The sequence below is a fragment of the Macrotis lagotis genome, chromosome 1 (assembly GCF_037893015.1).
Source record: "Macrotis lagotis isolate mMagLag1 chromosome 1, bilby.v1.9.chrom.fasta, whole genome shotgun sequence".
Classification (NCBI taxonomy): domain Eukaryota; kingdom Metazoa; phylum Chordata; class Mammalia; order Peramelemorphia; family Peramelidae; genus Macrotis; species Macrotis lagotis.
In genome coordinates this window covers 624400084-624427907 of record NC_133658.1, presented here as the reverse complement: position 1 = coordinate 624427907, position 27824 = coordinate 624400084, and the positions used below count along the sequence as shown (strand labels likewise).

Below are 27824 nucleotides of genomic sequence, written 5' to 3'. Positions count from 1 at the left end.
TATCATGGAACCAGAGGGCAAAGTAGTTATTGAAAGAATACATCAGTCCCCTCCGGAAAAAAGATCCTAAAATGAAAACACCAAGGAATGTTGTGGCCAAATTCCAGAACTATCAGATAAAAGAGAAAATTCTGCAAGCAGCCAGAAAGAAACAAATTAAATATAAAGGAGCTACAGTAAGGACTATGAAGGACCTGGCTGCATCAACATAAAGGGATCCAAGAGCCTGGAACAAGATATTTCAAAGAGCAAGGGAGCTTGGAATGCAGCCAAGAATCCACTATCGCACAAAACTGAGCCTTCTCTTCCAGGGAAAAAGATGGACATTTAATGAAATGGAACAATTCCAAAAATTCCTGATGAAAAAATAAAAGCTAAATAGAAAATTTGGACATCAAATAGGAGGTTCAAGAGACAAATGAAAAGGTAAAAAAAAAAGGGGGGGTGGTAAAAGGAAAAAAACCTGCTATCCAATAAGTTGAAACTGGCTATATTCCAGCATGGGGAAAAAAGATTCTCATAAATCTTGAGAATTGTAACTCTAATAGAGAGAATATACCTAGCCAGAAGTGATTGACATTCATGACCTATCCATGAGACTGCTATCCAATGAGATGTAACTGGCTTTAACCCCACTTGGGAGAAAGACTCTAATAACTCTCAAGAATTTTAACTCTATTAGATAGAATGTACTTAGCTAGAAGTGACAGATACTCAGAATTTTCTATGACTCAGAATGATCTAAAAAACACTACCTGTTTAAAAAGGGGGATAGGAAGGAGACTGGAGGAGGGAGGGGGATTGAATGGGGTAAATCTCATTGCACTAAGAAGTACAAAATACCTATGGTAATAGAGGGGAAGAAGGGAGGAGATGAGAAAAACCTGGATCTTCTCATCAGACTTGGCTTAAAGTCAACTTACACATAATTAGTTAACTAATAATCATCTAACCTTTAAAGTATTAAAAGGGGAAAAGGGGAGGGAGAATGGAGAAAGAGGGGAGAGGGGGGAAAAGGGGAACTAACAAAAGGAAGGGAAGGGAAAAGGGAGAAAGGGAAAGGGGAAAGGAAAGGGAGGGGTGATATAGGAGGGCAAACACACTGAAGGGGGTGGTATTCAGAAACAAAATACTGGGGAATACAGTTAAAGGGGGGAAGGGGGAAATACAAACAGAGGGAAGAAAGCATGGAATTAGTAATCATAACTTTGAATGTGAATGGGATGAACTCTCCCTTAAAACATAAGCAAATAGCAGAGTGGGTTAAAAACCAGAATCCAACAATATGCTGCTTACAAGAAACTCACTTGAAGCAGAGTGATACATGTAGAGTAAAGGTAAATGGTTGGACCAAAATATATTTTGCTTCAGCTGAAGTAAAAAAAAAAGCAGGGATAGCAATCCTTATCTCAGACAAGTAGCAGCAAAAATAGATAGTGTTACAAGAGATAAGGAAGGAAATTTTATCCTTCTAAAAGGTACCATAGACAATAGAGTTTTCAATATTGAATATATATGCACCCAATGAAACAGCATCCAGATTCTTAGAGGAGAAACTGAAAGGACTACAGGAAGACATAGACAGCAAAACTCTACTTGTAGGAGACCTCAACCTCGCACTCTCAGATCTAGAAAAATCAAATCATAAAATAAACAAGAAAGAAGTTAAGGAGGTAAATCGATTGTTAGAAAAACTAGATGTTGTAGACTTATGGAGGAAACTGAATGGGGATAGAAAGGAATATAGCTTTTTCTCTGCAGTACATGGAACTTATATAAAAACTGACCATGTACTAGGACATAAAAACCTAATGATCAACTGCAGAAAGGCAGAAATAGTGAATATATCTTCCTCAGATCACAATGAAATAAAAGTCATATGCAATATTGGGCCAAGGAGATATAGATCCAGAACCAATTGGAAACTGAATAACCTCATTTTAAAGAATGAGTGGACCAAAAAACAAATTATAGAAGGAATTAACTATTTTATCCTAGATAATGATAATACTAAAACAACATACCAAAACCTATGGGATTCACTCAAAGCGGCTCTCAGGCGATATATTATAGCTTTAAATGTTTACATGAATAAATTGGAGAAAGAAAAAACCAATGAACTAAATATGCGACTAAAAAAATTAGAGAAAGAAAAGGTTAAAAATCCTCACTTAAATACCAAATTAGAAATTCTAAAAATTAAAGGAGAAATTAATAACATCAAAAGCAAAAAGGTCTATTGAATTAATAAATAAAGCCAAAAGTTGGTATTATGAAAAAATCAATGAAATTGATAAACCTCTGGTCAATTTCATTAAAAAAAGAAAGAAGAAAATCAAATTGCTAGTATCATAAATGAAAAAAGGTGAACTCACCACCAATGAGGAGGAAATTAAAGTAATAATTCAAAATTATTTTGCCCAACTTTAAGCCAATAAATTTGATAATCTTAATGAAATGGATGAATATTTACAAAAATATAAATTGCCCAGGTTAAATAAAGAGGAGATTAAATACCTAAACAACCCTATCTCAGAAAAAGAAATTCAACAAGCCATCATTAAACTCCCCAAGAAAAAATCTCCAGGGTCTGATGGATTCACAAGTGAATTTTACCAAACACTTAAGAAACAATTGCTTCCAATTCTATATAAACACTTTGGAAAAATAGGGAAAGATGGAACTCTTTCTATGAAACAAATATGCTGCTGATACCTAAACCAGAAAGAGTTAAAACAGAGAAAGAAAATTATAGACCTATCTCCCTGATGAATATAGATGCAAAAATCTTAAATAAAATCTCAGAAAAACTATTACAACAAGTTATCACTAGGATAATACATTATGATCAAGTAGGATTTATCCCAGGAATGCAGGGTTAGTTCAGTAATAGGAAAACTGTTAGTATACTCAATTATATCAACAACAAATCTATCAGAAATCATATGATCATATCAATAGATGTTGAAAAAGCTTCTGACAAAATACAGCATGCATTCCTACTAAAAACACTAGAGTGTAGGAATAAATGGACTGTTTCTTAGAATAATTAGCAGTATCTATCTGAAACCATCAACAAGCATTATAATCAATGGGGAGAGGCTAGAGGCATTCCCAATAAGAAGTGGGGTGAAACAAGGGTGCCCATTATCTCCACTACTATTCAATATTGTATTAGAAATGTTAGCTTCAGCAATTAGAGAAAGAAAAGTAATTGAAGAATTAGAATTTAGAGGGAAGAGACAAAACGCTCACTCTTTGCAGGTGACATGATGGTCTACCTAGAGAATCCCAAGAAATCATCCAAAAAACTACTGGAAACAATTAGTAATTTTAGCAAAGTTGCAGGTTATAAAATACACCCTCACAAATCCTCAACTTTTCTATATATGTCTAGCAAGATACAGCAGGAAGACCTAGAAAGAGAAATACCATTCAATGTAACCTTAGACAATATAAAATACCTGGGAGTCTATTTGCCAAGACAGACTCAGAAACTTTTTGAAAACAATTATAAAACACTTCTCACACAAATTAAATCAGATTTAAATAACTGGGCAGATATCAACTGCTATGGATAGGTAGAGCTAATATAATAAAAATGACAATTCTATCAAAACTAAACTACCTGTTTACTGCCCTACCAATCAAAATTCCAAAAAATTACTTTAATGAGTTAGAAAAAATTGTAAGCAAATTCACATAGAGAAATAAAAAGTCAAGAATTTCAAAAAGCTTAATAAAAAAAGTGCAAAAGAAGGGGGCTTAGCCCTACCTGATCTAAAATTATATTATAAAGCATCAGTCATCAAAACTGTTTGGCATTGGCCAAGAAATAGAGTGGTGGACCAGTGGAATAGACTAGGTGCAAAAGCAGGAGATGATTACAGTAATCTGCTGTTTGATAAACCCAAAGAGTACAGCTATTGGGATTAAAAACTCCCTATTTGATAAAAACTGCTAGGATAATTGGAAATTAGTATGGAAGAAACTTAGATTAGAGCAATACCTAACACCCTTTACCAAGGTAAGATCCAAATGGTTACAGGACTTAAGACATAAAAACCAATATTATAAGCAAATGAGAAGATCAAGGACTAGTTTACCTGTCAGATCTGTGGAAAGGGGAGCAGTTTATGAGTAAGGAAGAGTTGGAGAACATCACCAAAAACCAACTAGATGATTTCGATTACGTTAAATTAAAAGGCTTTTGCACAGATAAAACCGTTGTAACCAGGATCAAAAGAAATGTAGTAAATTGGGACACAATCTTTACAACTGATGATTCTGACAAAGGACTCATTTCTAAAATATATAGAGAACTGAGTCATAGTTTTAAAACAAAAAGCCATTCCCCAATTGACAAATAGCCAAAGGATATGCAAAGGCAATTTACAGATGAGGAGATCAAAGCAATCCATAGCCATATGAAAAATTACTCTAAATCATTAATTATTAGAGAAATGCAAATTAAAGTTTCTCTGAGGTACCACCTCACACCTCTCAGATTGGCCAATATGACCAGAAAGGATAATGATCATTGTTGGAAGGGTTGTGGGAAATCTGGGACACTATTACACTATTGGTGGAGCTGTGAACTCCTCCAACCTTTCTGGAGAGCTATTTGGAACTACGCCCATAGGGCAACCAAAATGTGAATACCCTTTGACCCAGCAATACCACTACTGGGTCTATAACCTGAAGAGATGATGAAAAAGGGTAAAAACATCACTTGTACGAAAATATTTATAGCAGCCCTGTTTGTGGTGGCAAAGAATTGGAAATCAAGTAAATCTTCTTCAATTGGGGAATGGCTTAGCAAACTGTGGCATATGTATGTCATGGAACACTATTGTTCTATTAGAAACCAGGAGGGATGGGATATCAGGGAAGCCTGGAGGGATTTGCATGAACTGATGCTGAGTTAGATGAGTAGAACCAGAAAAACACTGTATACCCTAACAGCAACATGGGGGTGATGTTCAACCTCGAAGGACTCGCTCATTCCATCAGTGCAACATTCGGGAACAATTTTGGGTTGTCTGCATCTGTATCCAGATACAAAGCCATGGAGTTTGAACACAATTGAAGGACTATTTCCTTTAATTTAGGAAAAAAACAGATAACTCATTGTCTGATCTTGTTACCTCTTAGATTTCTTGTCTCTTCCTTAATGATATGATTTCACTCTCATCACACTCAATTTGGATCAATGCACAACATGGAAACAAAGTAAAGACTGACAGATTGCTTTCCATGGGGGTGGGTGGGGGGAGGGAAGTAAGACTGGGGAAAATTGTAAAACTCAAATAATATCTTTAATTTAAAAAAATGAAAAAAGAAAGAAAAAGAAATGAGAAAAAATTAGTCAATGTATTAGAAAAGTCTAGGAGTATCACAAATGTATTACATTGAAAAGGTTTGGGGTGGGGATATCTTCTCATTTTTTTGAGTTTACGCTTATTCTTTGTAATTTTGTAATATTCACTATTGATATTTGTGATCTTTCCATTTGCATTATTACAAGTCATTGATACATTATTTTCTTGGTTCCATATTACTCTTTATCAGTTCATATAGATCTTTTCATGTTTCTCTGTATTCATCAGTCAATAAATATTTATTAAGTGCCTACAATAAAAAAGAACACCTTGGAAGTATTTAGCCCATCTCTCTAGGATCATGACCCTATTGTTAATCGAAGTGGGGTCCATCAGCCCTGAGTAGTTGATATGTACCATATGTCTCTGACCCATAAATAAACTTCAAGGCATCATAAAAGCATTTTGGTTTGTTACTGTCTGCATAAAATTGAATTTCATCTGTCTTCTTATTTAGCCAAGATTCCTGCACCTCTCTAACCTTTGCTTATACTTTACTTTTGATGGAATTAAATATTGCCCTCTTTGAAATAGATGAACTATCCTGCTGGTAAACCCGGTGGAATTCTCATTTTTCATGTAGCAGCTTCTGTATTTCTCCAACATTTTCATCAACCAGTCTTGGTGTTTGCAAGTGTTCTGGCCCAGATGAGCAAATGCAGTGCTGTATACCAGGTCTCTGAAAGTTGCCCATTCTTTATCTGTTCTACTGTTGCCAACTGTGTTGCCAAGTGGTAGTCATTTTGCCTTGGGGTCACTGCTTTGCTTGAATGTGCATATTTAGCTTAGAGAGGATGAGTCTGTGATCAGTCCAGCACTCTGCATTGCTTTTGCCACTCTCATATCCTATCTTTCTCTTCTCCTTGCAATCACATAGTCTATTAGATGCCAGTGTTTGCTCCCAGGGTACATTGAAGAAGTTTTATTGCTTTAGGTAAATGGAAGACAGTGTTTGTGATGAAGTCATGAGAAATGAGGTAGGTGAAAAATGAGGTCAGTAGTAGGTGACCATTGCTGATGCTGTTTCCAACTCATTCCTCCCAAGGACTTCCTGCCATGTCTGGTAATCTGTGCCTATCTATCATTAAAGTCATCCAGAATTATAAGCTTGTCCTCTTTTGGTACCTTGATGATAAGGATCTCCAGTTCATCATAATTTTTCTGTAACTTCATCAGTGTTTGCCATGGTGGGAGCATAGAAACTAATGAGGGTGGCCTGGTATTTTCCTGCAAGTGGCCATCTCATTGTCATGACTCCATCATTCACTCCTTTTGGTAGGCTTTCAAGAAAGTTGACTAGATTAGTTTTGATTGCATCCCCCTTCACTGTAGCCATGCCAGAAAAATATGTATACAGCTCTGACTTCAGTCAGCTGGCTTTTATTTGCCAACCTTGTTTCACTCAGGGCTGCCCTTTGGATAGCATAACTTCTGATTTCTCTTGCAACAACAGCTGTTTGACTTTCAGTTCTGTTGGATCTTGTATTGACTATGAGTGTGTGAACTTTCCATGCACTGATGGTGAGTGGAATATTCTTTGAAGAAATTCCTGTAGAGTTTTTTTGTGTTTTGACCACACAGTTGGATCCCCATCTACCACAGTAATCAGGCCAGGTTGAGTAAGTAGATAATATTTAGGGCACCTCTTCTAGTCCCTTCCTCACAACAAGAGGTGAGTTGCTGAATGTCATTGTTGCTTTCAGTGGGGACACAACACTATGACCTGAGTCACCTATGTGTGGGGTCATGATTACAGCTCCCAGTGTATCTGCACCTGCTGCCTTCTCACTTGCCTGTCACCACAGGACTTTGAGGAATGATTATGAGTGATGACTTTTGTTGCATGTGTAAATTGAATTTGTGCGGTAGAGCTGCATGAAGTCATCCACCTCACACTCTCTTTCAAAGGCATCATGATCCAGAAGCAAGACAAAGCCAAAACAACTGGTAATGGCACTAGATTCAGTGGATGACCTTGGCATCATCAATATCTAACTAAGATCAAAGTGCTCCAAGGCCAATGGAACTAATTGTTCTTTTCTGCCCATTCCACCAGTGGGAAACTTCACATGCTTGGGATAGATACCCCCTCCTCACTATTCACAATGAGTTTGAAATCCTCTCGGTTACCCATAACCTAGTTTAGTCTGCCTGCAGTAAGAGTTTACTGAGGTGTGGCTGCCGTACATGCTACAGCTTCTTGGAGACACAGGTAAGAGTTACATGGCTCAGGTGGACTCAAAGGTGAAAGTAGCCCTGGAAAGACCCTGGCCTTCCTTGAACACACCCTACACCAAGTGAAAGCACACAAAGAGAAGAGATGGTCCTAAATAAAGCCTTGATGAACTCAACTAGTTAAATGAGTATAGCAAAAATAAATATTCATAAAAGAATCAAAGAGGAAGAAAATTAAGAGAAAGTAAAAGTCACAAAAAGATGAGAAGAGAACATACAAGACAAAAAGATGGTCAACATTGCCAAATATTACAGAAATATCAAGAAAGGTGAGGAGATCATTGCATTTCATAATTAAGAGTTGTTAGGTGATATGAAAAAAGTAGTTTCATATGGATGATAAGGTCAAAAACTGGAATGCAGAGAATAAAAAGAGAGAAACAAGATTGGAAACAAGATTGTTGATTGCTTTTTCAAATTCAGCAGAGGAGAGAGTTATCAAGAGTTCCAATTATTGATTGATTTTTCAAGTTAAGCAGAGGAGAGAGTTATAGGATTATAGCTAATGGGAATGGTAAAATCTATTGATTTATTTTAATGAGGAAGATTTGGGTTTACTTGTAGACATCAAGGAAGAAACAAAGCTACTAGAGAAGATAGAAGGAGAGGATCTTAAGCCTATGTGTAAGGGGTTTTGACAAGCAGAAGACTTAATCAAAGAAAGGAGTGAAGGAAAAGATAGTGGTGGATGATGCCAGAGAGAAGAAAGATGAGTATGAAAGTAGAAGGGAAAATTTTGATGAATGGGTTTTTTTTTTTAGTGAAATGTTAGTTGAAATTCTTATCAGACCATGGAGTAGGAGGGATTGACACTGAAGGCTTCAAAGGAAAAGGTTTGAAATAATTGTGGTGATGTGATAAAAAAAAATTAATTAGAGAAGAGAAGCAGCATTTTAAAAGTACATATTTTTTTTTAAACAAGGTGAACAGAAGTCTTTTCAGATACTCTTGGGGTGGGGAATTAAATATATGACCATACAAAGGCTAGAAGCCTAGGCTAACACTACAAATTTCAATACAGCATGCACTCAGATAATGTATTTTACTGGAAAATTAAAAATTATTCAGTAAGAAGTGTTATTTTAGTGATTAAATATATTTAAGAAACTAAAACTTACAATTTTAAAAAAATAACAACTAAACTTAACTTTATAAGTATTGTTTTCTTTTTTTGATATTTATGTATTTTTTCAGCAAATACATGTTAAGAAAGTTTTGCAGCATTCATACATATGCATATGTATATTTTTCATTTATAAAATTTCCTTCTACCCTTTCTTCCCTCAGCAGCAAATAGTCATGTCAATATTGTATATACACATTTGTGTTAAATATGATTACAGATTAGTCATTTTCAGTATGAGGAATTAGGATTAAAGGAAATATATGAGCTTTTTTTAAAAACATAAATGTAAAATTCAAATTATGAAGGATTTTTGTTTTGTTTTGCTTTTCTTCTTCTGGATAGAAATAGCATTGTCCATGACTGGTCTAATAGGGTCATCCCTAGTACTGAACTGCTGAGAGGAACTCTTCCATCAGGTTGATCATCTCACAATGTTGTTGTTGATGTGTACAATCCTCTTGGTCCTACTCCCTTCGCTCAGCATCAGATTCTGTAATTCTTTTCATATTTCTCTAGAGTCCAACAATTTATGGTTTCTTATAGAACAATAATATTCCATAGTATTCAAGTTGTTTAGTCATTCCCCAATTGATGGGCATCCCCTCAATTTCCAGTTCTTTGCCACTACAAAAAGAACTGCTATGAATATTCTGGGACATGGAGAACTTTTCCCATTTTTTAGTATTTCTTCTGGATATAGACCTAGAAATTGAATTGTTGGGGCAAAGGAATGAACATTTTTATTGCTGTTTGGGCATAGTTCCGTATTACTCTTCAGAATGTTTGGATCCATTCACAACTTCACTAGCAATGCATGAATGAATGTCCCAATCCTACCACAACCTTTCCAACATTGATTGTTTTCCCTTTTTCTCATCTTGGTCAATCTGATAGGTGTGAGGTGATACCTCAGAGTTGTTTTAATTTGTCTTTCTCTAATCGATAATGCTAACAGCATTTTTTTCCATATGATTTCATATATACATATATTTTATATATATGTATGTATATATATATATATATATATATATCTTTAATTTCTTCATTGGAAACTGTCTGTTCATATCCTTTGACCATTTATCAATTGGGGAATGACTTTCAACCTTATAAATTTGATTTAGTTCTCTATATATCTTAGAAATGAGACCTTTATTAGAACTCTTAGTTGTGAAGATTTTTTCCTAGCTTTCTGATTATCTTCTAATTTTGGCAGCGTTGATTTTATTAGTGTAATTTTTTTTATTTAATATAGTCAAAATTATTCATTTTGCAGTTTTTAATGTACTCTATTTCTAGTTTGGCCATAAATTTGTACCCTTTCCATAGCCCTGATACAGTATTTTTTGGTCTATTAATCTATCGATGGCATTGCCTTTTATGTCTAAAATCCTTTACCCATTTTGACTTTATTTTGGAATAAAATATGAGATGTGGTTTTGCCTTACTATTTTCCAGTTTTCCCAACAATTTTTGTCAAAGAGTAAGTTCTTATCCCAGAAGCCAATGCCTTTGGGTTTATCAAACAGTGGGTTACCTTATTCATTTGCTATTTTTTCTTTTGAACCTATCCTAATCCACTGATCCTTTATTCTATTTCTTAACCAGTACCAGGCAGTTTTGATGATTACCCATATTAACTTTTCAAATGCATCTTTTTAATCAAACAATTCACCTAAAATATAGAATGATTTTATTATCATTTTTCTGGACCAAAAAAAAATCTTTTTAACTGGATTCTATTCCTGTAGTCTTTCACAATGTCATGCAAAATCTCTGCTGGAATTTAAGGACTGATGGCCATATAGTTTCAAAATATAATACTTTGGTGTTTTTTTTTTTTTGCCTTCTGTATCTCTACAATAAGAATCCTAGAGCTGAGACTGAAAATAAAAGGCAAAGAAATGTAGAGGCTTTTTTTCCCTTTAAATCAGTTTGAATCCTTTGGCAAAAGCATGAGAAGTTTCTTGGATTAGTAATGAGAAGAAACAGAACATCTGACCAAAATAGGAACCATGATCCATCAAGCAGAAAAATTGAAACAGACAAGACAGTTCCTTTGATGTAAGCTAGAGGAAAATTTTAATGGAGTGATGTAAATCAGTTAATAAATATTTATTAAGCATCTAGTCACTATGTGTGATATTATAGACATATATATATATATATATATATATATATATATATAGTTAGTTAGTCTTAGGAAATTTCATTTTATTTGAATGTATTTTGGAATTAAAATTTTAAATCCTGACTGTCATAAAGTATAATAGCTATGCTTTCCAATTTTATATCATCTATAAATTTGAAAAGGGTTTTATCCATATAGTCTGTTTTCCAAGTTATTCATAAAACCACTAAGCAAGAAAGAGGCAAGTGTTAATCCTTGGGTCACCCTGCCAGGGACATGTTTCAAACAGACATTAACGACTGCTCCCTATGATGGAGCAATTTGGTGGTAAAGTAGTGGAGTTCTAGAACTGGAGTCAAGAAGACCTGAGTTTGAATCCAGTCTCTTCTACTTTACAGCTATGGGACCCTGGGCAAGCCATTTAGTCCTGTTTGTCTGTTTCCTCATCTGTAAAATGAACTGGAGAAGGAAATGTCAAATTATTCTGATATTTTTGCCAAGAAAACCCCACAGGGTCATAAGAAACAGCTCAACAACAGCTGAGCCATTCCACCAGATAAAAAGAAAATTAATTTTAACATAGTCACAACTATATTTCTAGTTTTTCACAATAATAGTATGTAATATTTTTTGAATGCCTTACTAGTTTAGTTTCTCAAAAATATAATAAGTTTAGTCTGCCTTGACTTATTTTTGACCAAGACATTATCTTTGTGATTATGCTTGGTTTTCTTATTAGTTATTAATCTTCTCTTCAATGACAAATTCAAAAATTTTTGACAAGAATCAACATTAACAGAACTGGAAAGAGCTCTGGCTGACTTACAAAATGCATTTTGTACACACAAAGAAGCATGAAAGAAGCCAACAAGTAACTGCTGAAGCCCAGGGGCATTGCTCCAAATAAAGGACTAGTTTAGGCTAAGTTCACAAAAATATCCAAACTAACAAGTCATCAACAAACTGGTTGATCAACTAATCAGATTCTTCTTTTCTTTAATTTTATTTATTTAAGGCAATGGGGTTAAGTTACTTGCCCAAGGTCTCATAGTTAGGCAATTATTAAATGTCTGAGATCAAATTTGACCTCAGGTCCTCCTGACTCCACTGCATGACCTAGCCATTCCCAATAAGGCTCTTCTTAATGTTAAAGTAGTGAAGTCAGTGATCAAGTAAATAAAACTTTCCTTATCCATATGAGTTAAACCTGTGTGCCATCACATTAATCAGTTATCTGTGTTATGAGTCAACCAGTGCAAAATAATATAATTTTATTCCTTATTTTCATATAGTACTGGTTCAGAATTATTATCTCTGATTCTTCTTCTTCTTCTTCTTCTTCTTCTTATTATTATTATTATTATCTCTGATACTTCTTAGTTTCCATAAAATTCATGATGGTAGAAAATAGGCATTATTCTGTATTCTAGGGAATTTCTAAGTTTTTATTTTATATTACTTTGTTTTATTGTTTCTTTTATAGATATCAAATTAAAATATTCCTCCATATAACTTAAACTTATTTCTGCTAGCCGCTTGACTATGATTAAGTACAAATAAGGATTAAAAAGTCTTTGAACTCAAGGAGTTTGCAGTATAATGAGGGCAGATAAAAAACAACAACTATATGCAAACATATAAATATCTTGTATAGCAAGATAAATTTGAGATAATCAGAAAAGGGAAGGTATTAACCTCAAGTGAGATGGGGAAAAGAACCTTGTAGAAAGTGGAATTTTAGCTGTCATTTGAAGGAATTCAGAGAAGTCAGAAGGTTGAAATGAAGAAATAGACAGTACATAGCATGGGGCATGACCAGTGAAAATAGTCAGTCAATAGAATATCTTGAGTGACAAACAATAAAGAGGCAAGAAGCTGTGTTATATAGAAAGGTCCCTGGGATGACTAAGGTATAAAGAGGCCAAAATGTGGTGTAGAGGGGGTAGGATTGGTTACAAAATACTTTGAACAACAGTGGTGTTACATTTGAATCTGGAAATGATAGAGAACTATTATAGTTAGTCTAATTAGGAGATGGGTTAATATAGGCAGACTCTACTTTCAGAATACTTTAAGAGCTTTGGGACTAAGCAGAACAAGTTAATATCTCTTCCACTTGAAAGTGCTCAAAAACTTCAAGGGAAATATTTATATCTCCTCCTACAAGACTTCTCTTCTACTGGTTGAACATTCACATTTAGCTAGGATATAATACATAATCTCAGAAAATTAGGAATAGAATTGCCTGCAAATACTAAATACTAAAATAGAATCATAGAATGCTAAGGTCTTAAAGAGACCTTAGTGATCATATAATCTGACTGTTCTTTTTTCACATTCTAGTAGACATAACAAAATAAAATTAGTTGTCCAAGATCACACAGCAAACATCAACTTTGATTGAAAATCTTTGTGCTTTATCAGTAGACAGAAAAAAGCAAACATAGGCAGCACATACTGCTGTTAAATTTATTACAGAACCAAAACCCAAAATTCTATCTCCATGACTAACACTGTAACTAATCTCTGTGACTAAACACTATAGGACAATTTACAGTTGCATAGGGGGAAAAAATGGAAGGTTTTCCTGCAAATAGAGCAAAGGATCCTGGGATATTCAGGAAAAAAATGTTCTTTTAACTATTTAATCACATAAAATACAGTTTTAAATATTAATATAGTTCATTATTCCATTTGTTTCTTATGTCTCATGGAATAAGAATAAAAATTTGATTTCTGAATTAGAAATATAGTTGAAAAAATGGGATTTTTTGAGGGTGGCAGAAAGTCATACTTGGAAATCAATTCATTGAAAAACATTTCTTATTCAGGGGTCCTTGGAGAGACAGGATTTAGAATCTTAGTTGTTATGAGAAATTACCAGAATAGGAGCCCCCAGCATTGATGCAGATCTTCAAATAACCTGGAAAGTCTAGTGGATTTGCCTATAGCCATAAGAGATAAATTTTTTGATCCTTTGTCACAAAGTCAGTATGTTTTAGAAGCAGAATTGAAAAGAGAATTGTAAAAATCAGTATTTTGAAAGATGAGTTTATTTATTCCCCTATATTTCACACATATACACACACACAAACAAAATAAGCAATTTTTGTACTATAATTTATTGATTATTTGATATAGAATGAATATAATCATCCTTTGTTACTTATTTGGAAGGAAGACTCACTTGTGCTTTCATTTATATTGAGAACTCCCAGTAATAAAACTGTCTTTACTAATGTTGACCAGAACCTTCTCATAACTCAAAGAATCAGAGAACTACTTAGAGAACTTTAAAGGAAAATGATTTTCCCCAGGTTGCACTGACACATGTATCAAAGGTCAGTCTTGAACCCAGATCTTCCTGGTCATAGCTAGCTCTTTATTCATTGCAACCTGCTGCATCAACATGAGACATTTTTATTAAAGTAAAATAAAATAATTGAGAAATTGCATTAATATATAACAAACAGGATAGAAAGTTTTAACATGAAAATGCATGCTTTACCCACAGTAAGCTTGAAGTATATTTTTAGATAGTATTGGTAATCATCTTTTTAGAAATTAAATCAAACTGTTCAATTTTATCTGCTTCTTCCCTTCATGTCCCTTACTCAACATTGATAAGCAGAATTACAATTAATTTGAATAAATTCATCTCTTTGATATTGTATTTTCTATAAATACTACTAATGTTTCACTCTCCTTAGACCTTACTATCTTCTCAAGTTAGATTTTTTCCTTACTCTCTTAGCCCAATTCCTACAGAAAAATTCTGAACTTGCTACCTTTACTTATTCTCCTATCATTCAATTTCAATTTAATTATGATACATCTGTTATCATCACAATTCCTTTCAATGAGGGCAGTAATTGTTTTGATCTAGTTTCATTATATGCTAATTATAATATCATCTTGTAATTCCTCTGTCTACTGTTATTCCCTTAATCCTAGGACAAGAAATGAAATAGGACAAGGTATTCACAAACCATGTCCACTTCTACTGTTGTTGGAGGATTGGTGTCAAGAAATTTAAGACTGAGAGACCTGAATGGTGAAAGAATTCATATACAACCCTGGGATTTTAAAGCTTCTCAGGATTTATTATACAGGTCTACAAAGTATACAGATTAAAATCTTTTCTCCTTCTGGAGAAACAGTAAGCAATTTGAGGACAAGCTCAAGCTAAGTGAGGAAAGAGACACACACACACACACACACACACACACACACACACACACACAGAGAGAGAGAGAGAGAGAGAGAGAGAGAGAGAGAGAGAGAGAGAGAGGTCATAAGGGCTGGCTTAATCCAGCCACATGGTATAGGTGAGGTACTGGTTCTCTAGTGGTCCAGGTCAGGACCATGTGACCTAAGAAAGAAAATGAGAAATAGTCATCCTTGCAAGGCAAAACTAGGGTCAAGACAAGCAAAAAAAAGTGTGCTTCTCTGAAATGTACTTCTGTAGTGCATTGGACAAGGGTGGTGCTTGAGGACTGGTCTAGCACCTGGCTCAGGTATCGTCCAATGGATAATCTATGCAACAGTCCTTCCTGACGCAAGATGCATGAACTCTAAGTCTACTTTTGTTGCACCAATAAGTCACCAAAAAAGATCACCAATCTCTTCAACCTAGACCAAGTTCACTAATGATTGTATCTAGTCCTGAAATCCACATTGAAACTATAGGTGAAGATCTTGCCAAAGTTTTGATGGGGAGAATGTAAAGTATTACAAAATTAGAAGTAGAAGAAATATGGAAGAGAACTTGAATGGTGTCTAGTCTGTCTACCTTTTACAGGATTTATAGGGAACCATTCAAAAACTGAGCGTTTGCCCAAACACACACACACACACATACATACACACGCACACGTACACAAAATAAATGAACAAACAAAACACCAAACAGACAAAAACCAAAAAACTCCAAGTAGAAATTCTATAGTCTCCTCATAGAAATCTATTCCAAGGTCATAGGAAATCATTGTTGCAAAATAATTCTCCATTAAAAACAGAACCATTTAATTTGAGACAAACTATTTCTTATCATTTGGCTTGAAATGGACTTGTGGCAAGATCCCTCAGCACAAGAGCCATGTGTTAACTTGATTAAATCTATGAAATTTCATTTCCTCTCTACAATTCAATTGTCTATTATATATGGGTATATATAGGTATATAAAGTAGAAGGAATTTTGAAATGACTGATCAAACTAGATAAAACATTCAAGATGTTTTTTTAAGGAAGGTATACCCATAAGTAAGCCGATTTTCTTGAGTTCTTTATATATAGTCTTTGGAATGACTTGTTTTAGCAATGGCTGAAATACTGAAACTCTTATTTTGTATACAAAGTTGTCTATTTTTTTTTAACAATAACACTTATTTGGATATATAAATTCTGGTAGTTCTGCTAAACCAATCACACTCATCTCATTGTCACATGTAGCACATAGATGCTCTAGTATGTGATTTAGGGAAAATCAATAACATTTCATTTGTACTGTAGTACTGTCATGAGAACAAATCACTGGTGTAAAATTAATTGATAAGTAGCACATCTTGTTCTTTATAAAATCTAATTATAGGTATAGCACCCAAGGAAAACAAACAGAAACTCTTCAAGATCCAAAAGAAATCATCCCAACAGACAAGTAAAAAACAGCTTTTTGGGAGCAGAAGAAGAAAAGCAGGCATAGAACAATAACATTAGAAAAGAAAAAAACATCATGTTTATACATAGAGTCAAAAGAAGAGTCTATTTTGAATTTCTTAAAGCTTTCACTATTCAGATAAATGACTTCTTACTAGGAGCAATGGAATTGAGGATGGAGTTTGACCTTGATATTCACAGGAGTCAAGATACTACTGAAGAAAAAAGATAGGATATTGAACATATGTATATTTACTTTTCTCTTAAATTAAAAAAAACACAACTTTCCACCAAACAAAAGTCATCCAAGAGAGGTGTTATTAGGGCTAGAATTCCAGAAATATATGGTACTTTAGCTAAGACTTAAAGATCACTTGGATTATTCAAGGTTAATGTTGCAGGGCAAAAACTGAAAGAAGAGTTTCCTCTGGAATGTAGGAGCAATGCCACATTAATGATGGAAAATCATTTCTCATGCCTTCTGTGTAAATATATATGTTGCTTAAAGAAATATTTGCATAGAAAAGGTTTAAAACTCTGGCAAAAAATAAAAAAATATTTTATGCAGGTGGGCATTAAGGCAACACTAAAGAACTCTAAATCCCATGTACCTGTCAGTATGTGAACTCTGTTCTGTCTGATGTATTACACTCATCAACTGTTCTCAAAAAATACAGAATACACACTGGAAATCTATGCAAAGAAATGTATGCTGACTACACAGACATTTCTTCATTCTGGGTCTATTTGGTGTCTTGTAAAGTAGTCAGAGTTCAATGCTCAGGCTTTGATACTCAGTGGAAAATGGATATTTTCCCAGATGCCCATGGGGTAAATGATCCACTTTGGATATAGGATGTAGGGAAAGGTCCAGAGGATTTTTACAACTAAAAGGGACCATGGTTATCATCTAGTTTAACATCCTCATTTTATATCTGACAAGAATGAGAAACTTATTCATTCAAAATCACTCAGATAATATTACTTGGCATTAGCAAGATTCAAATTTGGGTTCTCCAATTCCAAATTCAGTACTTTTTCCAGCTAGCATCAGTAGCAAGCTATGTCCCTGAAAACTGTGTCATGGGTATTTTTCCATATTTGTCTTTAAGGACATCCAAATTTCAATAATTAATTGATAATTCTGATTAAAAATTGAAATCATGAACTTTAAAAGCCAAATTATTTAATTGAATCAGTGAAAATATTCTAAGGAAAATCAGTCAAGGATTATATTTTTAAGGTTTTCCACTGAAATTTCAAAATACATGTTTTCAAGCAGATTTGTCAATGAAAATAAAAGCCTTTATATTACCTATTTATATTTCTAGTCACTTATGTGAATGATAAGATGTTGAGTATCACTGATCTCTCACCTCTATGTGATTAAACTCTCAAAAATGGCAAATATGGAGTTTTGGACCTATGAAACAATAGTATAGAATTTATATATATATATATATATATATATATATATATATATAGAGAGAGAGAGAGAGAGAGAGAGAGAGAGAGAGAAATTATATAGAATTTAATGTTTTGCAAAAGATCCTTACAATTACTGCCTCATTACTGAATCTTTACAACAAACTTGGAGGTAGTTGCTTTTGCAGATAAGAATTGGAACTCAGATCTCTTTTTTTAAAAATTCGTTTTGGTTTTTGCAAGACAAATGGGGTTAAGTGGCTTTCCCAAGGCCACACGGCTGGGTAATTATTAAGTATCTGAGGCTGGATTTGAACTCAGGTACTCCTGATTCCAGGGCCAGTGCTCTAACCACTGCATGACCTAGCTACCCCACACTCAGATCTTCTTGACTAATCTGATGACTGGATATTTCTTCTAAAGATGAGAATTAAAATTTCTTCCCGGACAATCTCAAATGTGTATTAGGACGATCAGATAGAATAATATATATGAAAGTATTTTGGTTCAACAAATTGCTATACTAAAGAGGTATTATTTTTACTTTATTCTTAGCTAAGGGTGAAAAATTGAGAAAACTACAATATTTGGTAACATGGAACATGCTCTCTTTGAGTTCTCATATATATTTTTTCCTTTATGAATAAATCAGGTGTTTCATTGAGCTATTTGATAAATGTTTATATGCCAGATAGAGACAGGCTCAAGTGGGTGACTCAGTGGATAAAACTCTGAGCCTGGGGTCAAGAAGACCTAAGTTCAAATCAGACTGTAGATACTTAGTAGTTGTTGACCCCGGGCAAATCATTTTCTATAATCCCCTGGAGAAGGAAATGACATACCACTCCAGTATCTTTGCTAAGAAAACACCATGGACAATAATGGCAGGCTATGGTCCACAGAGTGACTAAGAGTTGAACACAACTGACTGGCTTAAAAATCAACACTGTGCCAGTGACTGCACTAAGCTGTGGGGAGAAAGACAATGAACAAAACCTAACTTCTGGGATCTCACAATCAAATGGGGTAGACAACATGTAATGTATTGATGTGCAAACTGGAAAAATGAAAATAATCAACACATGTACGAGAATGAAAAGGAACTAGAAAGTTTCCCTTAAAAACTTATTTTAAGTAGTACCTGAAGGAAGTCAAAGAAGCAAGAAGAAGAGATGAGGAGAGGGAGAATTCCAGTCATAGGAGATAGTGAAATTTCCCAGATAGATGGGATACCTTGTCTGATATACACAGGCAGGAGGATAGTGTCATTGGATCAAAGAATACGTAATGGAGGCTAGGGAAAAGTAAGATGGAAGAAAACCAAAAGATAAGGAGGTCATGAATTACAAAGGGCTTTGAATGCCCAAAAGATCATTTTTATGGTTATATTCATGGATTTCTGTTGAACCTCAAGTTGTTTTGTTTTTGAAAGGTGAGACAATAGTCTTTAGGCTAGACATAGTTTTAAATTATTCTACATGTCTCAGCTATATCTAAGTATAGTCAGTTCCACTGTATTGTATTCTGAGCATAATATGATTATGAGTTTGTTTCTTTGTAATTTCTCCATGAGAATAGTAAGAATGCAGAAAAGTATACCATTTCATAACTCATATGCTACAACATTTCTAATATCCATTTGCAAAAGCAAAATTCAGGTCTTTGTTAAAGCAAAGGGTTTTTTTGTTTGTTTGTTTGTTTTTGGTTTTGTAAGGCACTGGGGTTAAGTGACTTGCCCAAGATCACAAGGTTAGGTAATTATTAAGTTTTTGAGGTTGGATTTGAACTCAGGTCCTCCTGACTTCAGGGAAGGTGCTTTATCCACTATGTCACCTAACCTCCCCGGGTAATTTTTTTTAATATAACTTTTTCTATGGTAGAAGTTGTGGGCAGAAAGCTGATCTGCATCACTTTTTTCCACTAAGATCCACTAAGAAGTCCAGAATTGAGACTTGTCCAACTTGCTTGTGCAGTTAAGGTCACAATGGATCATGAATATGTCTACCCTTTATTGTTGTATTTGTGTATTTCTTTTTTTTTTTAGGTTTTTTTGTAAGGCAAACAGGGTTAAGTGGCTTGCCCAAGGCCACACAGCTAGGTAATTATTAAGTGTCTAAGACCCGATCTGAACCCAGGTGCTCCTGACTCCAGGGCCAGTTCTTTATACACTACTCCACCTCGCCACCCCCATATTTGTGTATTTAAAGCTGCGTTGCTCTATTTTATTAGGTTCCTATTTTTGTATGTTTCACTGACAAGGTTTTTGACCCTAACCTTTCTTTGCCATAAAAGTGCATGCTTTTTATAAAGAGCATTCCTTTTTAGGAAGTCAACTATGAAAGACTTTCCTGTATTCTGTTAACATGGATTTTTTTGCACAAATTTGATTTCTAGTACAGTGAATGTTTCAGAGGTCTTAGTATACATCTTTAGTTCTTTAGAAGAACCAGAATGGTTCTCTAGTCTCAAGGATCTCTGTACTTTGGTTTTATGAGCATTTACTCTCAAAAATGAATAAGAATATTTAAGCCTATTGTTGTTGAGCTACTTTCAGTCATGTTCCACTCTTCGTGACTCCATTTGAGGTCTTCTTCACAAAGATATTAGAAGAGTTTGTCATTTCCTTCTCCAACTCATTTTACAGATGAGGAAACAGAGGCAAACAGGGTTAAATGACTTGCCCAGGATCACCGAGCTACTAAGCATCTAAGACCAGATTTGAACTCAGGGAGATTAGACTTAATGATTATTTGGAAGTGTCTTTTGCTCTTTTGGAATCATCTTTATAACACACTTATTTCTCTTCATGTACAATGAATTCCCTCCCCAAGCTACCTTCCACTTCAATTAAATTGAAAACCCCTTGAAGGCAGGGATCATGCTGTTCTTCAATTATGTATCTTCAGTAATTGGACAATACTTTGGATCCAGTAGGTGTTTAATAAATTTGAATTGAACTTTAAATAAATTCATTGTGTGCTGCATATTTAATAAAATTCATTTAAAATATATTTAATAAAAATGAATTTAATTTAATAAAATATAAAGCATATATTATATATGTTGATATATGCCACATATTCAATATAGGCTATAGAGTAAATAAAGTATATATTCTTTATTATATTCAGTATATACTACTATATTTTTTATGTACTGCTTTTAGATATTAAGGATAATACTAAGAAATCTCTCAAAAAAAGACTCATAAAGCAAGGAATGAATTAGGAGGTATTGATTGAAACATATCAATTGCTATCAGAAATTTTAAAAATATAAGTAGAAAAAAATTATTCAACTTGTCCTTAAAACTTTTTTTTCATCCTCCAGTCATTCAAATAAGTGTCAACAATCTTGTCAATTCCTATAGCCATGAAAATTATTTAATAATATGTGGAAAGTGTAACAGGAAAGCACTCCTCTGCCAAACCTATCATCAATCATCTTAAATTAGTACATAAGCTGGATGGCTAAAAGTATAAGAACACATTTTCAATTTTCCACTAACATAAGACTGCTAGAGGTACCTGGAGGCCACCATTTCCCATAAATTTTGACTGTGACTGCCTTACTTCAAAACATGTAGTCATTTAAGAGTTAAAAATAAACTTAAAAAAAAAAACTCTCCAAGGACTATAATGTCTTACCCAGAAATCCCCATATCCCATAAGACATCAATGAAGCCAGAGAAAGAGACAGAGGGATAGCTGTGACCCCTCAGGGACACCAAAAATGTTGCCAGAGAAACTGGAATAGAGAGATGTAGCTGTGGTTTCTAATATCCATTTGCAAAAGCAATCTCTGACTCAGGAATTTAAGAAAGGCTTAGATTTTAGTCCACATGTTACACAAAAGTTTATGAGCGACTACAAAGTTCACAGGTTATTACGAGAAGTTCACAGTTTGAGTTCTTTGGAGAAGCAGCAAGATAGTATGTTTCTTAAAAGACACAGTAGTTTCTTAAGAAAGTAATAAAGCTAAGCAAAAAAGAGACAGTTGAGAGTGAATAGCAAAGGGGATAGTTACAAGTTAGGAAAAGAGTGGTAAATTGAAAAGAAAAAGGGGAAAGAAAAGAAGCTTGGATCAAGGAGAGGAGAGGGGAGGGGAGAGGGGGAAAGCGGGGGAGGGAGGGGGAGAGGAGAGGGGAGAGGGAGGAGAGGGGAGGGTGAAAGGGGGAGAAAAGAAGAGACTAAGCATCCCAGCCAGGAGTCAAAGAGAGAACTTCTGCCTGGTCAGATTTCTGCAAATGAGAAGAGTTCTCATTATATCCTCTCCTACCCCAAACATTACGATAAAAAAACCAGGACACTTAGGATATAGAGACTGAAAACACCAATATATATAGTGGAGAACACCCTCCCACAGTACAGAAAAGTCTCAAAAAGATTTCAAGATTTCTCTGTATCCAGAGTTCCTCTGCTACAACAACACCCATGTACACACACCCATGTACACACACACATATACATACACAAACACACACAAACACACACATACACACACAAACACTGCACAGAAAATGTGAGAAAAGGTCAAAGTATAATTATCAGTCATGATTCAAGAACAAGAAACAAAGCTATAGAAGCACTGAAAAATAGGAGGGTTTTTACCACTTCAGCTTATGTGCAGCACATAACCACAGTAAAAGAGATAGACAGCTAACCAGATATAATCTCTTAGGTCAAATCCCAGAAAGAAAGGAAACTGACAATGCATAAAAATGATTCTTTTGTCATTAAGGCTCCAATAAATCAAAATATGCCAAGTTTCTTTAGCTTGGAGGGTAAAGTTTCTTTAATTTGGAGGGTAAAAGGGGGGGGAGGGAATGCCTAGTTTTAAATTATTTTAAACAGCATTATTCTGATTTGCATTTCTGATTTTATATTTCTCTAAGAGAATTTTACAATATCGCTAAAAGAATCTAAGGTATAAGTACAAAAAGAAAATGAAAAATGCAAAGTAAATATCTCAGAATTAAATTTAACAGTTTAAATAACAAATTATATATTTATATCACTTAATCACAAAGTAAAGTACTATTATACATTTGTTCTTGTTGGCAACATTGTTGCCAGTAATATCAATAATCTATATTACTATTGTGGAGATATTTAAATAAAAAGAAAAAAAAGAAATCAAATCTTTAAATATGCAACTTTATGTTTTATACAGTGACCTATTTGGCAACTACTCAATATTAAGTCATGCATATATATTATATATGTAACTGAAAATAGTTACCTGAAAGTGAGATAGGTCAAACTATCATGGTATGTTCCATCTTCCTATTGTTACAATGTATAATAATATTCATCATGAACCTGGTATGTCATTTAATTTCATTCTATGGTGATTATATTTCTTAAATAAAAACATTTCATAAAAAAGTAAGCACAAAAATTACCACAATAGAGATTCTTTATGGCAGGCTTCATCAATAAAGATACCGAATATTTTTCCACAAGTCTTATTTCCTTTTATTTTTAATTCAGATAAAATAAAAATGTCATTGTTCTCATTTCTATTTTCATTAGCATCTGGTTTAAGTATTCAATCACATTTCATTTCAGACAATTGTACAGGCACTAGAAGCTCATTAATCAAGGAAACACACCATTCTTAAAAGTTTTGCAAGAAACTTCAAGCATTTTTCCTGACAACTTTTTAAAAAATCTTTTCCTAAAAATGCTTAGTGTTACCACTGTGATTGATTCCAGTACAAGAATCTGATTTTGTGGAAATGAAAAGATGCCACTTAGATTTTTTTTCAACTTGGCAGGAATTTCATCCCTAGAATCTTTTACATTGCACTGTTTTTTAATAATGCATAAAACTGTGTTCTAAACTGACTTTGTCAATAAGAAATGGAAGCTCTTTAGCAGATAAGCTAAAATTCAGTCAAATATTTCCTTTTCCTTGAAAAAGTCAGTACCATGGAAAGTGCTATAGATTGTCATTTTAATATTCATATATAATCTGTTCTTGTGCTTTTGTTATGGGAAAAAAGTACCCCCCCCCAAGTACATCCTAGTAAACAGTATTTCTAGCAATGTGCCATTTGACTCAAACACCTGTACTCTGAAAGCAAACCTCTTCTTCTCTCTTCCAGATAAATTACCTCTTACAGAATAATAATATATACATTAGTTGAAGCCTTTTGGCTCCAAATTTTTCATTACTTCCTACCTCTATCATTTTGGCAAACAGCTTTCAGAATGTGATGTCCCAAGCCACATTTTCCATGATCAGGAATACAGACCCCCTCTGAAACCAGCCACTGATAGCACACTGGATCATCACATGGAACAGATTCCACCAAATGTGGGCAATTTCCATCGGGTCCTGTAGATTCCATGAGGATATGCCGCTGTCTTAATCTAAACCCTATGAACAAATGGAAAGAAAATAAGTATAATAATGTTTCACATGTTTTCATGCAAATAAAAGCCATATCAAACGAGCAATTGGCAAAGAGATTAATTGATCATCCATAACATTGTATAGAGATGATTTTAGGAGATGGGGAAGTGGTCTAGATAGAAGCACTAGAACAGATAGTATTTATTCTCAAGTTGTATACAATCTCTAGCTGAGCAGATAAGATCCACCCATAAACAAACAACTTAGTTATATTTTTAACATTTTAAAAAACTCAAGAAAATAAAGCAAAAAATAAATCATGTAGAAAGACATGTGCTTAGTAATTATGCACTTCAAAAATGTGTAAGGAAGAAACATCTCTGAGTCTTAGAAACCTAAGGTACTTATTATCTTTGTATAAAGTAGTCATTGAAATAAACTAATTTCTAATAGTTTTTTTCTCATGAAATCTTTAAGGATAGAGGATAAAGACAGAAAAGTTTTCTTTGACTGGAATGATCTTTCAAATACTGCACAGAAATTTATTTTGGATATTTAGAAATGATTAGGAAATAATTATAAATAGATAATCTGTGGACCAAGAAACACTGTATAAAGAGGAAGCTGTCAAACCTACAAATAAAAAAATGAATATATGATTTTGTGAATATAATGTGACTGCATGTGTATGTGAAATTCCCTTATTTTCTAGAAACTCATGTATGACTTTTTAGATAAGTCCTAGATAAATATTTTTTGAGGCATATAGCTTTTGAATAATTTTTCCATATTTACAGTTATCATAGGTTGAGTTTCAACTAAGGTATTCCTAATTTTCAGATCAACTGCCCATTCATTATTACATGTAATTCACTCAAAATGTATTTCAACAGCAACAAGAACAATTACTACTACTACTACTACTACTACTACTACTACTACTACTACTACTACTACTACTACTACTACTACTACTAACTTCTACCACCAGCATCACCATCACTTCTGGTATCTAATAACAGCAATGACAATAATAATATAGCAGGTAGGTGGCATAAGTGGATAGTGCACTGGACTTGGAGCAAGGAAGACTTGAGTTTAAAATTTGACCTCAGATATTAATAACTGTGTGATTCTGGGCAAGTCAATCTCTTTTTGCCTTGGCTTAGTAGATAGAGCACTGGGCCTAGAGTCAGGAAGACCTGACTTCAAATCTTATTTCAGATAGTTACTAGCTATGTCACCCTAGTAAACTCAGAAGCTCTGTTTGCCTTAATCCACTAGAGAAGGAAATGGCAAGTTATTCCAGTATCTTTTCCATGAAAATCCCATATACAATACTGGCATATTGTGATATGTGAACAACTAAACACCAACAACAAACAATAGTATCCCTAAATCTTTTTTTAGCTCTTAATTTTATAAACTTAGAGCACTCTCCTTTAAAAGAAAAAATAGTTAGGTACTTGAACCTTGTTTATTCATTATGTTGATGTGTTGCTTATTTACTTAACTTAAATCCTTGCCTAATATTTGCTCATTTTTTTGACATGCTGCTAAACCACAAGACAATCACTAACTAGGTGAGTTTATTATAGCATGGGTCTCAGGATGCCAAGTTACCTAGATCTTAATTCCATTAAGGAGATTTGGCCTACACACTTTTTGTCTCTAAATCACATTGTGAACATCTCACTATAAATCTATTGATTCAATCTCTTCAATCAATAAATTATCTCAATCCTACATTTGTGGTGCCCATGTACTGACTACTAACTAGCTTCAAAATGTACCATAGGCTCAGCATAAAATAAAAAAGCATGGATCTTTTCCTTAGCATCTACTTAAATCACACATTGTCATTCACTTTTTCAATTGGTTTTCAAAAGTCATCAACCTTTTCAAAAGCATATTTGTCCCATACAATTTACATCAATCCATGCTACTGCTGCTTCCCATATTAATGAGGTGATTCAGTTTAGTCAATAATATCCACTATGTACAAATAACTTGACTGGAGATGTCTGTGAAGAGCTTGAGCCACAAAAGACAAACCCATCCCCATGACATACAAAGCATACAATTTAACAGAGCCAAGACACTTGTATGTATGTATGTGTAAGTGTATACATATGCACAGAAACACATTTGCAACAAATAAACATTAAAACACCTATAATAAGTAAGCAGTTATATAGATGTATGTGTATGTTCATGCCTTTGCTAAGTTGAGAGGGAGTTAGGGATGCTGAATATTGTATAATATGGTAGACATGGTTAGAAGACACTTATAGATGAGGCCTGTTTGGAGAGAAGAAGACAAGAGAATGTGGAGAGGATAAGAAGGGCATGCTAGATAGGGGAAAAAAAAAACTAGATTGATTTGGAAGTATGCTTGAAAAGATTTATTTCTTGCTGAACCAGAGAAGAAAAGGTATATGCTATGTGATAACGGTAAAAGCCCAAGAGGAATATGAGGATTACACACCCACACATACCCACCCACACTCACTATATATATATATATATATATATATATATATATATATATATATATACATATATATTTATATATATATATAGATTAGATATAGATTTAAATATAGATATAGATATAGATATAGATATAGATATAGATGATATAGATAGAGATGATAGAGATAGAGATAGAGATAGAGATAGAGATAGAGATAGATATAGAGATAGATATAGATATAGATATAGATATAGATATAGATATAGATATAGATATAGATATAGATATAGATATAGATAGATATAGATATATACACACAAAGAGGAAAGATCACAGTAAGGCTATTCATATTTCCCTAAAGAATTTTAAGCAAACAATGAAGAATTTGCAAAAGAAAAATAAAACTAACAACAATAAAATGGAAAATATGAATTTGTTAAATTTTTATTTATCTTAAAATCACTGAAAAATTCAAATAAGTGAATTGAGCTATTGACATAGTCTGTACTTCATTTTTTATGTCAAAGAGATAAACAAGGAGGAGACAGACTGAGAGTAGAAATTCAGAAAAATACATTCTAAGGTATGTCAAGGAATAATACAGACCCAAAATAAGTCCAGTTTCTAAATTCTAGTACTATATATTTTATTAGAAATATATATAGTGAATACACAACAATTACTCCCAAGTGGCTTGAAATTAGAAAGTTTCTTCCAAATTTGCAAAGTATAAATTATCTTTAGGATAATATTAATATTAGATATATTAATCCAGCATCTCCAGTTCTGCTGTCTATCCTTCACTAAAGTCATCTTCTCCATTCCCTCATATCAGGAAAAAACTCTGCTCCAGAAATTGTTTAAAACTTTATAATAAAGTTTTGATATTACCCTGCTTGGTTACAATTTGAACCAGGGAAATTGAAGTTTCCTTGAACTTCTTATATATCTCCAATAATGCCATATCCCTCTTTTCAGTTCCCCTTTGTGTATTGTCTTCTCCAATTAAAGTGTTGTCTCCTTAAGGATGGGAAATG

At 33.8% G+C, this 27824-nt stretch overlaps 1 protein-coding gene across 1 annotated transcript in view; it reads right to left on the bottom strand.

The window, feature by feature from the left end:
• The window catches only part of THSD7B (thrombospondin type 1 domain containing 7B), a 1134773-nt gene that overhangs the window by 623729 nt on the left and 483220 nt on the right, over window positions 1–27824 (bottom strand). Inside the window, exon 7 of the mRNA XM_074215070.1 lies at window positions 24138–24335. Coding sequence (XP_074071171.1) covers window positions 24138–24335 — 198 coding nt within the window. The remainder of the gene's footprint in view (window positions 1–24137; window positions 24336–27824) is intronic.